We start from the raw sequence: 19,442 nt of genomic DNA on the forward strand, positions 1-19,442 counted from the left end.
TGACATTCCACAGGGATCGGTACAGGGGTCCGCGTACAGTGACATTCCACAGGGATCGGTACAGGGGTCCGCGTACAGTGACATTCCACAGGGATCGGTACAGGGGTCCGCGTACAGTGACATTCCACAGGGATCGGTACAGGGGTCCGCGTACAGTGACATTCCACAGGGATCGGTACAGGGGTCCGCGTACAGTGACATTCCACAGGGATCGGTACAGGGGTCCGCGTACAGTGACATTCCACAGGGATCGGTACAGGGGTCCGCGTACAGTGACATTCCACAGGGATCGGTACAGGGGTCCGCGTACAGTGACATTCCACAGGGATCGGTACAGGGGAGTGCGTACAGTGACATTCCACAGGGATCGGTACAGGGGAGTGCGTACAGTGACATTCCACAGGGATCGGTACAGGGGAGTGCGTACAGTGACATTCCACAGGGATCGGTACAGGGGAGTGCGTACAGTGACATTCCACAGGGATCGGTACAGGGGAGTGCGTACAGTGACATTCCACAGGGATCGGTACAGGGGAGTGCGTACAGTGACATTCCACAGGGATCGGTACAGGGGAGTGCGTACAGTGACATTCCACAGGGATCGGTACAGGGGAGTGCGTACAGTGACATTCCACAGGGATCGGTACAGGGGAGTGCGTACAGTGACATTCCACAGGGATCGGTACAGGGGAGTGCGTACAGTGACATTCCACAGGGATCGGTACAGGGGAGTGCGTACAGTGACATTCCACAGGGATCGGTACAGGGGAGTGCGTACAGTGACATTCCACAGGGATCGGTACAGGGGGCTGTGTACAGTGAGATTCCACAGGGATCGGTACAGGGGGCTGTGTACAGTGAGATTCCACAGGGATCGGTACAGGGGGCTGTGTACAGTGAGATTCCACAGGGATCGGTACAGGGGGCTGTGTACAGTGAGATTCCACAGGGATCGGTACAGGGGACTGTGTATAGTGAGATTCCACAGGGATCGGTACAGGGGACTGTGTATAGTGAGATTCCACAGGGATCGGTACAGAGGACTGTGTATAGTTAGATTCCACAGGGATCGGTACAGGGGGCTGTGTATAGTGAGATTCCACAGGGATCGGTGCAGGGGACTGTGTACAGTGATGTTCCATAGTGATTCGTACGCGGGGCTGTGTACAGTGACTGTCTGTTCATTTTCCAGGATATATTAGTGATTTGGATTTAAATGTAAGGGTGATTATGAAATTTGTATTGTGGTTGAGAACGAATTTCGTTTTCTACTGGAAAATATAAATGGTCCGGTTAGACTATGGGAACTGAAACTCTTAGATCAGATTGGTCGTCTGCAATATGCATGGTGCTGTAAGAGATGGGCAGGCATTTAATTGGATTTTTATGTATCTGCATTTATCTGGTAGAGATCTACGATTCTACAGAACTGAGGACCAACAGCAATGAGACCATGGACCGTATACGGATTGCAGCGTGGGAGATGTTTGCTGTCTTCAGGGAAGTTAGGCTGGGCTTAAAAAGGTGTCATCTCGGAGCTCGTGGAGGCTAGTGTAGAAATGACAGAGGCACAAACAGAAATACACATCCTTAGCCCTGAGTGAAGTGGCAAAGAATTGGGAGGACAGCTAAGGTTGTTCCTTTGTTTTGGAAATTCTCTAAGAATAAGCCGAGAAATTATAGGCCTGTGAACCTGTCATCAGTAGTTTTAAATGATTGAAGATATACTAAGGGACTAGATATACAAGTATTTGGATAGACAGGGCCTGATCAGGGATACTCAACATGTCTTTGTACATGTCAAGTTGTATAAGCAATTTTATAAAGTCTTTTGAGAAGATTAGCCGGATAGTTGATGAAGGGAAGGCAGTGGATGTTGTCTACATGGACTTTTACAAGGCCTTTAACAAGGTCCCACTTGTTAGGCTGGTCAGGAAAGTTCAGTTGCTTGACATTCAGGATGACGTAGTAAATTGGATTCAATGTTGTCTTCACGGGAAAAGCCAGAGAGTGGTAGTGGACAGATGCTTGTCTGACTGGCGGTGTGCCACACTGTTTTTGTTTGTCATCTACATCAACCATCTGGATGACAATGCAGTAAACTGGATCAGCAAATTTGTAGATGACATCAAGTTTGTGGGTGAGTGGACAGTGAGGAAAGCTACCAAAGATAGGAGCAGGATCTGCATCAGCTGGATAAGTGGGCTGAAAGGTGGCAGATGGAATTTAATGCTGACAAGTGTGAGGTGTTGTGTTTTGGGAGGACAAAACAGAGTAGGACTTTCATAGTGAATGGTAGGGCACTGAGGAGTGTGGTAGAGCAGAGGGACCTGGGAATACAGATCCATAATTCCTTGAAAGCTGTGTCACGGGTAGATAGGGTTGTAAGGAGATCTTTTGACATACTGGCCTTCATATAGACATACAAAATTATGAGGGGTTTGACAGGGCAAATGGCTTTTTCCACTGTGGTTGGCTAAGATGAGGTCATAGGTTAAGGGTAAAAGGTGGAATATTTTAGGGGAAACTCCCAGTTTAAGATGGCGTTGGTGAAGCAGAGCAAAGACCAGCCAGCAGCAAACACGACTACTAACTACTTTACTTCTGGTAAATGATCTCTGCGGTCAGTAGCCTGTGGCTTCCCTTTTGGAACTGAGCTGTACCACCGGGCTTTTCTGCGGTGTGAACTGGAGTCTTGCAGATGCAGGACAGTTGCAGCTTGACTTGTGCGGGCCGAATCGAGGCAGTGGGGCCCGAGAGTGGGGGAGCGAGCCAATATTTGGCTGCTGGTGTGGACTTAGAGGCAATTTGAAGTGGCAGAACCAAGGCGAGGTAAAATCGAGGTGGCGGGGCTCCTGCCCGGGGGTAAGGTACGAGCCGACGTTTAACCAGGCTGAATTGGAAAGGTTGGGTAAGAGCCAAATCAAGGCAGTGGTCCTGGGCCCCAGAGCATACTGAAGTGGCAAGGCCTGGGTCAAAGAGCAACGAGTGTCCCGTTTGGCCAATTAAAGTGCTGGGTCAGATTGAAAAGGTCAGGGCGTCGGGGCTGGAGGTGAGAGATAGGCTGGTGTTCAACTCACTACTCCCTGAGGTTTACTCATCTCTGTTCTGAACTAATGCTGTGGCCTGCAGCTAACGGGCTCCTGGATCGGCTATGACTGGCTTCGTGGCTGTGGGCTCACTTTCGTGAACTTCAGTTCTCAATGTTACTTGCTTCTGTTTGTTGTTTGCACGATTTGTTGTTTTCTGCACACTGCATGCATGACGGTCTTATTTTTTAAACGGGTTCTATTGGGTTTCTTGTTTTGTGGCTGCCTCTAAAGAGGCAAATCTCAAGATTGTAGATTGTTTTTGATGAGTGTACTTGGATCTTTGAATTTCAGAGGGTTGGTGAGTGTGGAATGAGCTGCCGGTGGAAGTTGTGGATGCAGGTTCCATTTCAACAATTAAGAGAAATTTGGATAAGTACATGGATGGGAAGGGTCTAGAGGGTTAAGATCAATGAACCTAAGCTAAATGTCAGTTTGGCACAGACTAGATGGGGCGAAGGGCTTATTTCTGTGCTGTAGTGCTTAAAGACTCTGGAGTTTGAGGTAGTGAAGAGAAAACAAAGGGATGGAGTACTTTTTGAGCAGTAGGACACCAAGCAGTCGAGGGAGTCAGGGTGACTGCCCCAAAATCCTTGCAGGTAGCAGACCCGGCTGGGAACAAAGGCATGCTGGCCTTTATCGCCAGAGATACGAAGTTAGGACAGAAGCTGTGCACTCATGCTGAAATGGCAAAACTTCAGTGAGGTCCCCCACAGGAGCAGCATGTTCACGGGCGATCACCACACTCCAGGGAGCACGTGATCGCAATAGAGAGGGTGCCGAGTGCTGGGCTGGGGAACTCCAGTTACAAGAAACTGTCTGTGGTTCTTTGGAGTAAAGTTTGTGGGGAGATTTAATTGATCTGTTTACATTGCTGAGAAGCTTAGACAGGGTGGATTTGAAGGTCCAGTTTTACAAGTGAGACTGATTCCTAACTTGGTGTGTATTCCAGCTGGTAGAAGGATTGAAGAGGTGAAGGAATAATTCTTCCTCCAAGAGGACTGCTACCTTTGTTGTGGTTTGGAGGCTTGCATGCCTCAATGACCCAGAGAGCTGTGTTGGCTGATGTTGGAGCATCATACTTTGGCTCTTTGTGGGATCACCCGTGCCAAACAGGTCAAGAGGTAGAGGCCAGCCTGAGAGTGGTCCACCGGTCCTCCGGGTTTGGGGGTTCAGCTCAGAACTAACAACCCTGACAGGTAAAACAAAATTGTTTCGAAACAGCAATGAAGGATCCTTCTTCATCTGAGTGTGACGGTATTCCTGAGTCTTTACCTAGGATTTGCATGCCTGACATGAGTGAAAGCCAAGAGGAAGCTAAGGGCACGATGAAGGGAGGAGGATCTTCGTTGCTGCTCTAAACGCCAGCAGCAGAACGGGCAGAGTAAATAAAAGATATCTGGGTGTGAAACTTGCTGCCAGGAAGGGGGCTGGAGTCAGAGACGTTCATTATACTTACAGGTATCGGCCTGAGCACTCGCTGATTGTGCCTGTGCACACTTTGATATTTGTACCTGACAGTAAATTGCTATTACCTGCAGGGCTTCAGAGCACGAGTTCAGCACTGAGGGTCGTCATGTTAGATCTTCGTCAGCTGGCAGGGCACATGGATTGAATGACTTCTTTCTGGAACCTGAAGACCCGTCCTCAATGTTTTAGAAACAGCTTCTTCCCTCTGCCATCAGATTTCTGAACAGCTCATGATTTTTGTTTTTATTTATTAATATGACATAGTCTACTTTATGTATTGCTTTGTACAAAGAAAAATTCAAGACACGTCTATGAAAATAAACATGTTTCAAAGTTCAAAGTACATTTATGATCAAATTATGTATTCTATATTCAACCTTGAGATTTGTCTTCTTGCAGGCAGTCACAAAACAAAGAAACACAATGGAACCCTTTAAAAAGCCACACAACAAAGACAGTCAAACACCTCGTGTTTGAAAAAAATGAACAAATCATGCAAACAATAAAAAAGTAAAGAATGATAAAATTACAGGCTGCAATTAGTCGCAGTTCAGAAGAAGTAGATCTAGAAGAAGATTATCTAGTAATTTTGTGAGCTGCCCGCAACATGTCGCTGTTGGTCACTGGCGCCATCTTGCATGAACTTTGAACTATCTACAGGCACTTTATGATTCTAATTCTCATTCATCATTTCTTTGCTGCAAATATCTATGTTTCACTTGAGTCACAGTAGATTTAAAATGAAATTTACCACAAACTATAAACTCTGGAGACACAAGAATCTGCAAATGTTGTAAACTGGAGCAAAAAAAATCCACTGAAGGAACTCAGAAGGTCAAGCAACACCTTTGTGGGGGGGGCGGGGTGGAAGGAGTTGTTGATGTTTTGGGTCAAAATTCAGATCTGATGCAGGCTGTCAATCCAAAACATGAACAATTCTTTCACACCCTCCCCCAACAAATGCAGCTCAACCTGCTGAGCTCCTTCAACAGTTGTGTAAGTGCTGCAAGAATGCCTCGCTCAAGGAACAATACTGAAACTGCTGTGAAAATGAAACAAGCTGCAGGTGCTGAAAATCTGAAATAAAATCTGAAATGCTGGGTACACTCAGCAGGTGAGGAAGCATATATAACAATCACAGCACGGAAACAGGCCATTCCGGCCCTCCTAGTCCGTGCCAAACTCTTAATCTCACCTAGTCCCACCTACCCGCACTCAGCCCATAACCCTCCACTCCTTTCCTGTCCATATACCTATCCAATTTTACCTTAAATGACACAACTGAACTGGCCTCTACTACTTCTACAGGAAGCTCATTCCACACAGCTGTCATTCTCTGAGTAAAGAAATACCCCCTCTTGTTTCCCTTAAACTTTTGCCCCCTAACTCTCAAATCATGTCCTCTCGTTTGAATCTCCCCTACTCTCAATGGAATCTCCCCTACTCTCAGTGGAGTGGAGATGTGGAGAGACAAACTGTTAATGTTTCAGGTGTGATCATGTCGCAGCTAACGTAATACTATTACAACACCAGCAATCCGCGGTCACTCCTGCCACTGTCCGTAAGGAGTTAACACATTCCCCATGACCACCTGGCTTTCCTCTCACATCTCTCAGACGTATAGGTTAGTAGATTAACTGTTTGTATGGGTATAATTGGGCAATGTGGGCTCTTTATTACCATGTTGTATCTCCAAATACAACATGTGGCACATATGCACTGTAGGGATTGCTGAACATGGCGTAATAGGTATTAATGTATATCAATGCATGGGTTTCTAGCCCTTGTATCAAACACACACACACACACACACACACACACACACACACACACACACACACACACACACACACACACACACACACACACACACACACACACACACAGAGTTTGGAACAGTTGTTAATCCTTGTCTCCTGTTTTAACAGCTTGGTTTTCCCCACGGCCAGACTAGGAGCAGATGGGCAGTTCAGTGAGTTTCTGGATGGCATTGGTCCGGCTCAGCTGGTGGGACGGCAGACTTTGGCTGCCCCTTCCATGGGTGAGTTGCCAACCCATGACTTCATTACCTCATTCCATTTTGCTAAACGTGCGACGGCTTCTGCTCTTGCTCAAAAGGCTGCTTCATGTCAGTGAAATCCAGCCATCCCGGAAACGGGCACCGATTATCCCATAATCCTTGGACATGCCGTGAGCCTGTGGCAAGATTGTGTAATAGGTAGGGATGCTGCTCACAGCCCCAGTGACATGGGTTCAAATCCAGCCCCTGGCACAGTGTGCAATGCACATTTTCTCCTGTCACTGCACAGGCTTCCTCTGGGTGTCCACACTTCCATCAAGTCAAGTTTATTGTCATTTTACTATATACGTGCGTGTAATGTATATAACCGTACAATGTGTTCAGAAATGAGAGTGTTTCTCTGAACCAGGGTGTAAAGCACAGTAGTACATTACACATGATAACTTATGAAGGTAAGGATAAAATCTACAGATGAACCACACACAGATAACAAACTGAAGTGCATTCACCACCGCGGATTGCTGGCGGTGAGTTTGTGGAGTTTGTTGCCACGTGCAGCTGTGGAGGCCAGGTCATTGGGTGTATTTAAGGCAGAGATTGATAGGTTCTTGATTGGACATGGCATCGCAGGTTACGGGGAGAAGGCCGGGAACTGAGGTTGAGGAGGGGGAGAAAAGGATCAGCCATGGTTGAATGGCAGACCAGAATCAATGAGCCAGATGGCCTAATTCTGCTCCTATGTCTTATGGTCTTACTGTTAAATATTGTAAGGTATGGAACAAATTAACCAGTGAGACTTCGAACCAGAGTTCAGAAGCCTAATCGCCTGGGGAAGAATCTGTTTCCCATCCTGACCGTTCTTATCTTTATGCATCAGAGTCTCCTGTCTGATGGTAGAAAGTCAAAGAGGATGCTGGGTGGATGGTTGGGATCCTTAATAATACCAAGGGCAGTTCATATGTAGTGCTCCTGATAAATGTCCCTGATGGATGGTAGGGAGACCCCTATGATCCTCTCAGCTATTCTCACAGTCCTTTGTAGGGATTTCTGGTCCGATGCTCCACTATTGCCGTACCAGATGGAGATGTAACTTGTCAGGATGCTCTCAATAGTTCCCCTATATCCACACCATGAAGGTTATTCAGCCATTGTAAGTTACCCCTTGGCTGAGGTAAAGAAGCAAGCAGAATTTCATAGGGACGAGAGAGAATAATTACTGGGTTAAGAGGAAATAAGGTTGATGGGATTGCTTCACTGGGAACGCACACAAAATGCTGAGGGAACTCAGCAGGCCAGGCAGCATCTAAGGAAAAGAGTAAACTCGATGTTTTGGGCCAAGACCCTTCATCAGGACTGACAAGTTAGAGCAAGAAGGTGAAGGAGGGAAGGAGGAAGTATGAGGTGGTAAGTGACAGGTGAAACCGGGAGAGAGGGAGGGGTGAAGTAACGAGCTGGGAAGCTGACTGGTGAAAGAGATAAAAGGCTGGAGAAGGGGGAATCTGATAGGAGAGGGTCGAAGACCATGGAAGAAAGGGAAGGGGGAGGAGCTGCAGAGGGAGGTGATAGGCAGGTAAGGAGATAAGGTGAGAGAGGGAAATGGGAATGGGGAAATGGTGAAGGGGGGCAATTATCAAAAGTTCGAGGTAAAAAGTTTTTTACTCAGAGAGTGGTTGGTGCGTGGAATGCACTGCCTGAGTCAGTGGTGGAGGCAGATACACTAGTGAAATTTAAGAGACTACTAGACAGGTATATGGAGGAATTTAAGGTGGGGGATATATGGGAGGCAGGGTTTAAGGGTCAGCACAGCATTGTGGGCCGAAGGGCCTGTACTTTGCTGTATTGTTCTATGTATCGATGTTCATGCCATCAGGTTGGAGGCTACCCAGACAGAATACAAGGCATTGCTCCTCCAACCTGAGTGTGGCCTCATCACAGCAGAAGAGGAGGCCGTGGAATGGGAATGGGAAGTGGAAGTGAAGTGGGTGGCCACTGGGAGATCCTGTTTTTTCGGATGTATGAAGCGTAGGTGCTCAGCGAAGCAGTCTCCCAATCTACATCGGGTCTCATTGATATACAGGAGGCCACACCAGGAGCACTGAACACAGTAAATGACCCCATCAGACTCACAGGTGAAGTGTCACCTCACCTGGAAGGACTGTTTGGGGCCCTGAATGATAGTGAGGGAGGAGGTGTAGGGGCAGGTGTACCGCTTGTTCCGTTTGCAAGGATAAGTAGCAGGAAGGAGATTATTGGGGGGGGGGGGACGAATGGACAAGGGTGTCGCGTAGGGAGCGATCCCAAAGTAAGTGGGAAGTTGGGGGGGGGGAGGGAAAGATGTTTTTGGTGGTAGGATCCCTCCTGGTACTTATCGTTGCCTGCAGAACCAGTCCTTCCAGGTGAGGCAACACTTTACCTGTGAGTCTGTTGGGGTCATCTTCTGTATCTGTTGCTCCTGATGTGGCCTTCTCTTTGTCACGAGATCCAATGTAAGTTGTGAGACCACTTCACTGAGCACCTACGCTCCCTCTGCCAGAAAAATCAGGGTCTCTCAGTGGCCACCCATGTCAATTCTACTTTCCCATTCCCATTCCAACATGTCTGTCCACAATGAGGCACTCAATTTAGAGGAGCAACACCTTGTATCCCTTCTGGGTAGCCTCCAACCTGATGGCATGAACATCAGTTTCTCCAACTTCGAGTAAGTGTCTCCCCTTCACCATTCTTATTGCTGTTTCCCTCTCTCACCCAATCTCCTTACCTGCCCATCCTCTGGTGCTCCTCCCCCTTCCCTTTCTTCCATAGTCTATCCTTTCCTATCAGATTCCCCCTTCTCCAGCCCTGTACCCCTTTCACCAATTGACCCCAGCTTTTTACTTCACCCCTCCCCCCGCCCGGCTTCGCTGATATCTCTGTACCTTGTACTTCTTCCTCCCTTCCTCCCACCTTCTTACTCTGACACTCATCTTTTTTCCCCAGCCCTGACGAAGGGTCTCGGCCTGAAACGTCAACAGTGCTTCTCCTTATAGATGCTGCCTGGCCTGTTGAGTTCCCTCAGCATTTTGTGTGTGTTGTTTAGATTCCCAGCATCTGCAGATTCTCTCATCTTAGCTCCACTCAGAGCTGACATAGACCCAATGGGAGGCTGAAGTTGGATTAGGAGAGTTTCTGGTACTCACCGGGGACTCTGAAGCTGAGTATGGGAGCACAAGAATGCCCAGAGGTAGGAAAGGACAGATGGAAGTTGGGGCCAAGCTGCAGGAGGAACAGGTGGGTGTGGAGAGGGGAGCCTGGACAGATCTGGAGGGAAGGCTGGCTGAGAGCAGACTCGGATCTACTCCTGGACATTTGAGGCTAATGAGATTCACAGTACACTTATTATCAGTGTGTGTATGCAGTTTGCACCCTGAGATCCGTCTTCCCACAGACAGACTCGAACCAGAGAAAACCCTGGAGCCGGTTCAAAGGAAAACATCAAATACTACCCCCCCCCCCATAAAAAAAAATCATGCAAACAGCAAGAAAAAAAATCGAGTGAGACTCACAGAATATATAGTATAAGATTGGAAGTGTCCAGGCATATTCAGTTCAGCTCAGTGTTCATTACCTGCAGACCGCCCCGATTCAAAATCATCCAAAGTAGCAACAACAAAAGGAGCGACAAGAAACCAGAAACACTGAGCCACGGAGTCCAGTCCCACAGACGGCATCGACTACATCTCGCCCCAGACCTGGCACTCCAGCACCCCCCTCCAACAGCATCAAGGGAGAGAGAGAGAGACCATTCGAACTCAGGGACCTTCCTTCAGGAGCAGCAAGCGGGAGTGAGATAGGGAGACAGTTACACATCGACTCCTTCTGGCAGCAGAGAGCGAGGGAGAGAGAGAGACCATCACACGTAGAAACCTTCCTCTGCCAGCGGAGAGCGAAGGAGAGAGAGACCATTCGAACTCAGGGACCTTCCTTCAGGAGTAGTGAGCACGAGGGAGAGGAAGAGAGAGAGACTGTCACACATAGGCATCCTCCGACAGCAGTGAGGGAGAGAGAGAACATTCCAACACAGGAACCTTCCTTCAGGAGCAGAGAGTGAGAGGGAGAGAGAGATAGAGCCCGTCACACATAGACACCTTCCTCCGGCAGCAGAGAGGGAGAGAGAGAGAGAGAGCCCGTCACACATAGACACCTTCCCCTGGCAGCAGGGAGTGAGAGGGAGAGAGAGAGAGAGCCCGTCACACATAGACACCTTCCTCTGGCAGCAGAGAGTGAGAGGGAGAGAGAGAGAGAGCCCGTCACACATAGACACCTTCCTCTGGCAGCAGAGAGTGAGAGGGAGAGAGAGAGAGAGCCCGTCACACATAGACACCTTCCTCCGGCAGCAAAGAGTGAGAGGGGGAGAGAGAGAGAGAGAGAGCCCGTCACACATAGACACCTTCCCCTGGCAGCAGAGAGTGAGAGGGAGAGAGAGAGAGAGCCCGTCACACATAGACACCTTCCTCCAGCAGCAGAGAGTGAGAGGGAGAGAGAGAGAGAGAGAGAGAGAGAGAGCGCTCGTCACACAGACACCTTCCTCCGGCAGCAGAGAGTGAGAGACCGGTTGACAGCACTGAACAGCCGTTCACCCTCCGCACATGCCTCGATGATCTTCGATCTTCCTCTGGGCTTTAATCGGTGAGATCGGCAAGAAATGAAATCGAACACTGGCTCGTGGCTCATCTCCAGGCTTCCTGGGCTCAAGGCCGCACACTTTGCTCGAAGCCCCACTGAGCCCCCTTGGGGACAGCAAATCGCTAGAACGCTCCATCGGTCTGAGAGCACACCGCCAAAATGTAGATCACAGGCCCCAACAGTACCAAAACCACAAGCGAAAGAAAAAGACGACGTAAAAGAAGTGAAAGTAGATTTGAGACCCATTTGGAGCATGTCGCCTAGGCCACTATGTTTGCTGGTGCCACCTTCTTCCAGAAAATAAGCTTCTGTTCTTAACTCTAACATTTGTGCAGTTTATATTTAAGCATCTGAGAGAGTCATAAACTCATGGGATTGTACAGTACAGAAACCAATGCTTTACTCCACCATGCCCATGCGGACCTACACTAATCCCATTTGTCTGCATTAGAAGCTTATCTTGTGCCCTCATCTATTTAACTGCTTGTCTAACATAGTCATAGTACCTAACTGCACTACCTTGTCTGGGATGAGTTCCAGATATCCACCACTCTGTGCAGAAACACTTTATCCACAAATTCCCTTTAAAACTCCTTTAACTTCTGCCTACTTCTATCTGATCCCATAACCACAGGGAAAGGATTTTTACCATCTACCTTATCCATCCATACCTCTCATACTCTTATATATTTCCATCAGGTCGCCCCCTCAGCCTCCTTCACACACCCAACCTGTCCAGTCTCTGCCCACAGCTATAGTCCTTCAGTTCCCAATGAATCTCCACCACACTCTTCCCATCTCAATCACACACTAATCAGAACTGCACACAACATTTCCAGTGCCATCTTACCAACATTTTATAAAGTTGCAATGTAACATCATAACTCTTTAATTCTAAATCCAACTTATGCTTTTTTCATCCACTCACGTTACCATTTGCCTTGAACCCAAAACCTCTCTATTCATTAATATTCCTTCACTCTCTTCTGTTTATAATACATGTCTTTCCTTTATTTGACTCACTAAAATGTATAACTTTGCACTTGTTGGGATTAAATTCTATCTGCGTACAGTCCACCCAGTACTTTCCATCTGATCTATATTCCACTTTCACCTGAGACAACTGTCCTTACTATCCAAAACGACCTACTTTTATGTCAGCTGCAAACCATTCATGAATTCTTTCTGGCATTTCCATTCTTGCTTTCCAGTCCTGGAGAAGGGTCTTGGCCCGAAACGTCCATGTTTATTCAATTCCACAGGTGTTGCCTGACCTGCTAAATTCCTCCAGCACTTTGTGCATGTTGCTAATTATTTCTGCTGCGGTCATTAACATACATCACTGATCTTGTGCTCACTGACTTCTGTCCTTCCACCAACAACACCTGTCTCTCATCACAAAACCAATTAACCAGCTCACCATAGTACCCTTGTGCCTTAACCTTTTGGACCACACAAGATCCGTGTGAGATCTTGTCAATTACCTAACCGTATTCAACGTGGACAATTCTAGTCACTCTGCTTTCGTCAGCTTTCTTTGTTACCTCTCCAAGAATTCAATGAAATTAGTGAGGCATGATCTTCCCTCCACTAACCCTAATCAGTCACTGCCTTTCCAAATGTATGTATCCCTTAGGATTTCTTCCAATAATTTCCCTGCCACGGATAAAGGTTCACTGGCTTGTCGCAGCTGTCCATCTGATGTAAACCAAGAACATTAGCTCTCTCCAGCCTCTGGCAGTCACCTGTAGCTATCAAAGATACAGGGAAGTCTCTGCCAGCACCCTAGCTTCCTCATTTCCTGATTTCTCATGGCTTTCTGCGAAAGATTCCATAAGGTCCTGGGGACTTATCAACTGTAATGATAACTGCCTATGATATCTACACCTTCTCCTTCTTAATACTGACCAGCTCCAGATTATCCATTGTAGTCCTTCCTGAACCCAGGATCTCCCACACCCTTCTCCTTGATGAGTAGTATTCATTTAGAACCCTGACCACTGCCTGTCTCTGCACTGAGATTAGCACTTTGATCTTTACCAAGCAAAGGGTGTTAGGATTGTAAAACATTGTGAATGTGCTGGTTTACCCTCTCTCTCCCAACCTCACTTTGAGTACTTATTCAGCTGCAGCTTCCGTTGTAGGTGATGAATGAATCTGATCCCACCAGCCTCACAGATAATGCACCCTGGATCACAGTAATTCATTGCTAAAGAATATTTCCTTTGATTTCAACACTTTTGAAATCACTTGTCCTTTGTTCAGCTCTCTCCTGCCAGTTTTCTCCTTGTTCACTCTGTCTGAACGCTTGCTGAATCTGTGGATGAGGTAAATAATCCAACCTTTGCATTTCACCGCGAACCTGTTAAGTGTGGAAGTTATAAACACAAGAGATGCTGGAAATCCAGAGCAACGCACACAAAATGCTGGAGGAACTCTGCAGGTCGGGCAGCGTCTATGAAAAAGACTAAACAGTCAAAGTGCAGAGGTTTACAGGATCCTCTTCAGTTTGCATATAAGGAGAAGGTGGGAGTGGAGGATGCTATCACGTATTTGCTGCACAAATCACTCTCTCACCTAGAGGGGGTCAGTTGTGCTGTGAGGATTACATTCCTTGACTTCTCTAGTGCCTTTAACACCATCCAGCCCAAGATCTTAAGGCACAAACTAACGGAGATGGGAGTAGACTCTCACATGGTGGATTGGATAGTGGACTACTTGACAGATAGACCTCAGTATGTGCGGTTGGGAGACTGTAGGTCTGACACGGTGGTCAGCAGCACAGGGGCGCCGCAGGGAACCGTACTCTCTCCGGTCCTGTTCACCCTGTACACATCAGACTTCCAATATAACTCAGAGTCCTGCCATGTGCAGAAGTTCGCTGATGACACGGCCATAGTGGGGTGTGTCAGGAATGGACAGGAGGAGGAGTATAGGAAACTGATACAGGACTTTGTGATATGGTGCAACTCAAACTACCTGCGTCTCAATATCACCAAGACCAAGGAGATGGTGGTGGACTTTAGGAGATCTAGGCCCCATATGGAGCCAGTGATCATTAATGGAGAACGTGTGGAGCAGGTTAAGACCTACAAGTATCTGGGAGTACAGTTAGACGAGAAGCTTGACTGGACTGCCAACACAGATGCCTTGTGCAGGAAGGCACAGAGTCGAATGTACTTCCTAAGAAGGTTGGCGTCATTCAATGTCTGTAGTGAGATGCTGAAGATGTTCTATAGGTCAGTTGTGGAGAGCGCCCTCTTCTTTGTGGTGGCGTGTTGGGGAGGAAGCATTAAGAAGAGGGACGCCTCACGTCTTAATAAGCTGGTAAGGAAGGCGGGCTCTGTCGTGGGCAAAGTACTGGAGAGTTTAACATCGGTAGCTGAGCGAAGGGCGCTGAGTAGGCTACGGTCAATTATGGATAACTCTGAACATCCTCTACATAGCACCATCCAGAGACAGAGAAGCAGTTTCAGTGACAGGTTACTATCGATGCAATGCTCCTCAGACAGGATGAAGAGGTCAATACTCCCCAATGCCATTAGGCTTTACAATTCTACCGCCAGGACTTAAGAACTTTTTAAAAGCTATTATTAATGCTTTTTGAGACGGTGATTTAGATGCATATCATATTTTTTTACTGAGTTAAGTATTGTATGTAATTAGTTTTGCTACAACAAGTGTATGGGACATTGGAAAAAAAGTTGAATTTCCCCATGGGGATGAATAAAGTATCTATCTATCTATCTATCTATCTACAGGGAGAGAGGAGAAAGTTTAAGACTGCAGGAGTAATCAAGGTGGATATTATCAGTAGGCACATGTTTCTGCTATCACAGAGTTGATTCATCAGGGATATCAGAACATAGAATGCAGGACATCCCAGTATATCACAGGCCCTTCAGCCCAAAATGATCTGCTAACCTTTTAATCTCTTCTAAGATCAATCCCTCCTTCCCGCCTGGCCCTCCATTTTTCTAATGGTTGAATGGTGCCACAACAATTGCAGCAAAACCAAAGAGCTGATTGTCAACTGCAGGTGAAGAAACAGGTAGTACATGTGCCATTCCTCATTAGGGGATCTGTGGAGGAGGGGGATACTAACTTTAAATTCCTTGGCGTTGTCTATCAGAGAATTCTGTCCTGGGAGTTCATAAGTGCCATTGCAAAAAAGCACCACAGCACCTCTGCTTTCGTAGGAGCTTGCGCAGATTGGGCGTGTCATCTAAAACATTGACAAACTTCTGTAGATGCACGGTGGAAAGTAGTGGTTGCATAACAGGAACACCAGTGCCCTAGAACGGAAAAAGCCTACAGAAAGTGCTGTATACAGCCCAATCCATCACAGTCAAAGCCCTCCCCTCCATTAAGCACACCTACGAGGAGGGCTGCTACAACAAAACAGCATCCATTATCAAAGACCCTCACTTTCTAGGCCATGCTGTCTTCTTGCTACCGACATCGGGAAGGAACAACAGGAGCCTTAGATCCCACACCAGCAGGCATCAGGAACAGTTATTACCCCTCAACCATCAGGCTCCTGAATCAGTGTGGATAACCTCAACTCTGAACTGATTCAACAACCTATGAATTCATGTTCAAGGACTCTTCAACCCAAGTTCTCAGTGTAATTTATTTATTTATTTATTGTATTGAAACGGTTTGTCTTCTTCTGCACATTGGTTGTTTGTCAGTCTCTGGTAGTGTGTAGTTTTTCCTCAATTTTATTGGATTTCTTTGTCCTTCTGTGAATGCCTGCAAGGAAATGAGCCTCATGGTAACATATACAATATGTACTTTGATAATAATTGATTTTGAAGTTGTGTATAGAACATAGAAAACCTACAGCACAATACAGGCCCTTCGGCCCACAAAGCTATGCCGAACATGTCCTTAACTGGGAAATCACTTAGGGTTACCCATAGCCCTGTATTATTCTAAGCTCCATGTACCTGTCCAGGAGTCTCTTAAAAGACCCTGTCATATCCCGGGACCACAGGAGACAGAGAAGTGAGTAACTGTCAGGAGAGGGAAGGGCAAGAAGCAGGTGCTAGAGAGTACCCCAGTGGCTGTCCCCCTTAACAATAAGTACTCCTGCTTGAGTACTGTTGGTGGGGAGGGGGGACGGCCTACCTGGGGGAAGCAACAGTGGTCGCGCCTCTGGCACAGAGTCTGGCCCTGTGGCTCAGAAGGGTAGGGAAAGGAAGAGGATGGCAGCAGTGATAGGGGACTCTATAGTTAGGGGGGTCAGACCAGCGATTCTGTGGATGCAGGAAAGAAATGCATATGGTAGTTTGCCTGCCTGGTGCCAGGGTCCAGGATGTTTCTGATCACGTCCACGATGTCTTGAAATGGGAAGGAGAACAGCCAGAGGTCGTGGTGCATATTGATACTAACGACATAGGTAGGAAAAGGGAGGAGGTCCTGAAATCAGACTACAGGGAGTTAGGAAAGAAGTTGAGAAGCAGGATCTCAAAGGTAGTAGTCTCGTAATTACTGCCTGTGCCATGTGACAGTGAGTATAGGAATAGAATGAGGTGGAGGATAAATGCGTGGCTGAGGGTTTGGAACAGGGGGCAGGGATTCAAGTTTCTGGATCATTGGGACCTCTTCTGGGGCAGGTGTGACCTGTACAAAAAGGATGGGTTGCACTTGAAACCTAGGGGGACCAATATCCTGGCATGGAGGTTTGCTAAGGCTATTGGGGAGAGTTTAAACTAGAATTGCTGGGGGTGGGAACCGAACTGAAGTGACAGAGGAAAGGGAGGTTGGCTTGCAAATAGGGAAAGCTTGGAGACAGTGCGAAAGGGAGGATTGGCAGGCGATAGAGAAGGGACACACTCAGACTGATGGTTTGAGATGTGTCTATTTTAATGCAAGGAGAATTATGAATAAAGTGGATGAGCTTAGAGCGTGGATCAGCACTTGAAGCTATGATGTTGTGGCCATTACAGAGACTTGGATGGTGCAGGGGCAGGAATGGCTACTTCAGGTGCCAGGCTTTAGATGTTTCAGAAAGGATAGGGAGGGAGGCAAAAGAGGTGGGGGTGTGGCACTGTTGATCAGAGATAGTGTCACGGCTGCAGAAAAGGAGGAAATCATGGAGGGGTTGTCTATGGAGTCTCTGTGGGTTCAAGTTAGGAATAGGAATGGGTCAATAGCTCTGCTGGGTGTTTATATAGGTCACCCAATAGTAACAGGGACATTGAGGAGCAGATAGGGAGACAGACTCTGAATAGGAGTAATAATAACAGGGTTGTTGTGGTGGGAGATTTTAATTTCCCAAATATTGATTGGTATCTCCCTAGAGTGAGGGGTTTACAAAGTCTGTAGATTGGGTGGAGTTTGTTATATATGTTGGGGAAGGTTTCTTGACACAATGTGTAGATAAGCCTGTAAGAGGAGAGGCTGTATTTAATCCGGTATTGAGTGTCAGGTGTCACAGTGGGAGAGCATTTTGGAGATAGCATTGGAGAAGGATAGGAATAGACAAGTTAGGGAAACGTTTAATTGGAGTAAAGGGAAATATGAGGCTATCAGGCAGGAACTTGGAAGCATAAATTGGAAACAGATGTTCTCGGGAAAACGTACGGAAGAAATGTGACAAATGTTCAGGGGATATTTGCGTGGGGTTTTGAGTTGGTACGTTCCAATGAGACATGGAAAGGATGGTAGGGTACAAGATCCGTGGTGCATAAAGGCTGTTGTAAGTCTAGTCAAGAAGAAAAGAAGAGCTTACGAAAGGTTCAAAAAACTAGGTAATGATAGGAATCTAGAAGATTTTAAGGCTAGCAGGAAGGAGCTCAAGAATGAAATTAGGAGAGCCAGAAGGGGCCATGAGAAGGTTATCAGGCTCGTAAGGCACGTCCTGCCTTTGACAAAGCCATACTGACTATTCCTAATCTTATTATGCCTCTCCAAATGTTCATAAATCGTGCCTCTCAGGATCTTCTCCATCAACTTACCAACCACTGAAGTAAGACTCACTGGTCTATAATTTCCTGGGCTATCTCTACTCCCTTTCTTGAATAAAGGAACAACATCCGCAACTCTCCAATCCTCTGGAACCTCTCCCATCCCCATTGGTGATGCAAAGATCATCGCCAGAGGCTCAGCAATTTCCTCCCTCATCTCCGTCAGTAGTCTGGGGTCCTGGTGACTTATCCAACTTGATGCTTTTCAAAAGCTCCAGCACATCCTCTTTCTTAATATTTACATGCTTAAGCTTTTCAGACCGCTGTAAGTCATCCCTACAATCACCAAGATCCTTTTCCATAGTGAATACTGAAGCAAAGTACTCATTAAGTACCTCTGCTGTCTCCTCCGGTTCCATACACACTTTATATTAGGGACTTCTAAGAAACTCTTATATGGGCACATGGATGATAAGACAATGGAGTGCTGAGTAGGGGTGAAGGGTTAGAGTAGATGAAGAGGTCAGCTCAACACTGAGTCAAAGGGCTTGTCCCATGCTGTAGGCTCTGAGTTCTAGCGTAGAGCAACAAATTGTTGGGAGAGGTGGCAGGTGGTAATTTTTGCTAACAGTTCTGAGAACTTTAACAATCTGATATGAAATGGTTGAGACCTCTGATTGACTGTATCACCTTGCCACAGGTGACATCCACATTGGTATGGCTGATCGGAGTGGGCAGCTCGAGGTGGAAATCATTCAAGCCAGAGGACTGACTCCAAAGCCTGGCACGAAAGCTCTGCCAGGTAGGTGCCTGCAAGGCTCAGACTTTAACAGCTTCTCTCATTGGTCACTGCTGTGTTGCAGTGTAATATCGGGGGAGCAGAGGTTAGTGTGTGTTACATCTTTCACTCGGAACTGGTAAAAGTTAAACACATTAACCTGTTTTCTGACACTGGTGAGCCAAGCCCTGCAGATCAATCACTAGTAGCAACATTCATGTAATTGTCCAAAAATGAACTCAATTGCCTGTGTCATCTGCAGCTTTTTCCAATAACACTTGCAGCAGCAAACGCGAAGTTTACATGGATCTCGTCTTCATATTCATATCGGATGCATTGAATCCTAGTGGGACAACCCACATCCTAATCCTGCTGCGTAGAATTTCATTGGATAGCGCTCCTTTCCATTTACCCCCAATGTATACAATCCAGGGAATTAAACTTCTTCCCATTCACTGTTGTCCCATTGTTCAATTGATGTTCATTGAATTCTAGTCTATTCACTCCCA

At 46.9% G+C, this 19,442-nt stretch overlaps 1 protein-coding gene across 8 annotated transcripts in view; it reads left to right on the forward strand.

Annotated features, from left to right (window-relative positions):
* Nucleotides 1-19,442, forward strand: part of LOC140719810 (regulating synaptic membrane exocytosis protein 3-like) — a 387,400-nt gene that overhangs the window by 267,161 nt on the left and 100,797 nt on the right. For all 8 annotated transcript variants that reach the window (XR_012097009.1, XM_073034710.1, XM_073034709.1 and 5 more), the window contains exons 5-6: nt 6,488-6,600; nt 18,856-18,957. Coding sequence is in view for 7 of the 8 variants with exons in the window: in XM_073034710.1 (XP_072890811.1) it covers nt 6,488-6,600; nt 18,856-18,957 (215 nt within the window). In the remaining variant the exon portion in view is untranslated. The remainder of the gene's footprint in view (nt 1-6,487; nt 6,601-18,855; nt 18,958-19,442) is intronic.

This window comes from Hemitrygon akajei, chromosome 32, assembly GCF_048418815.1.
Source record: "Hemitrygon akajei chromosome 32, sHemAka1.3, whole genome shotgun sequence".
Taxonomy (NCBI): Eukaryota; Metazoa; Chordata; class Chondrichthyes; order Myliobatiformes; family Dasyatidae; genus Hemitrygon; species Hemitrygon akajei.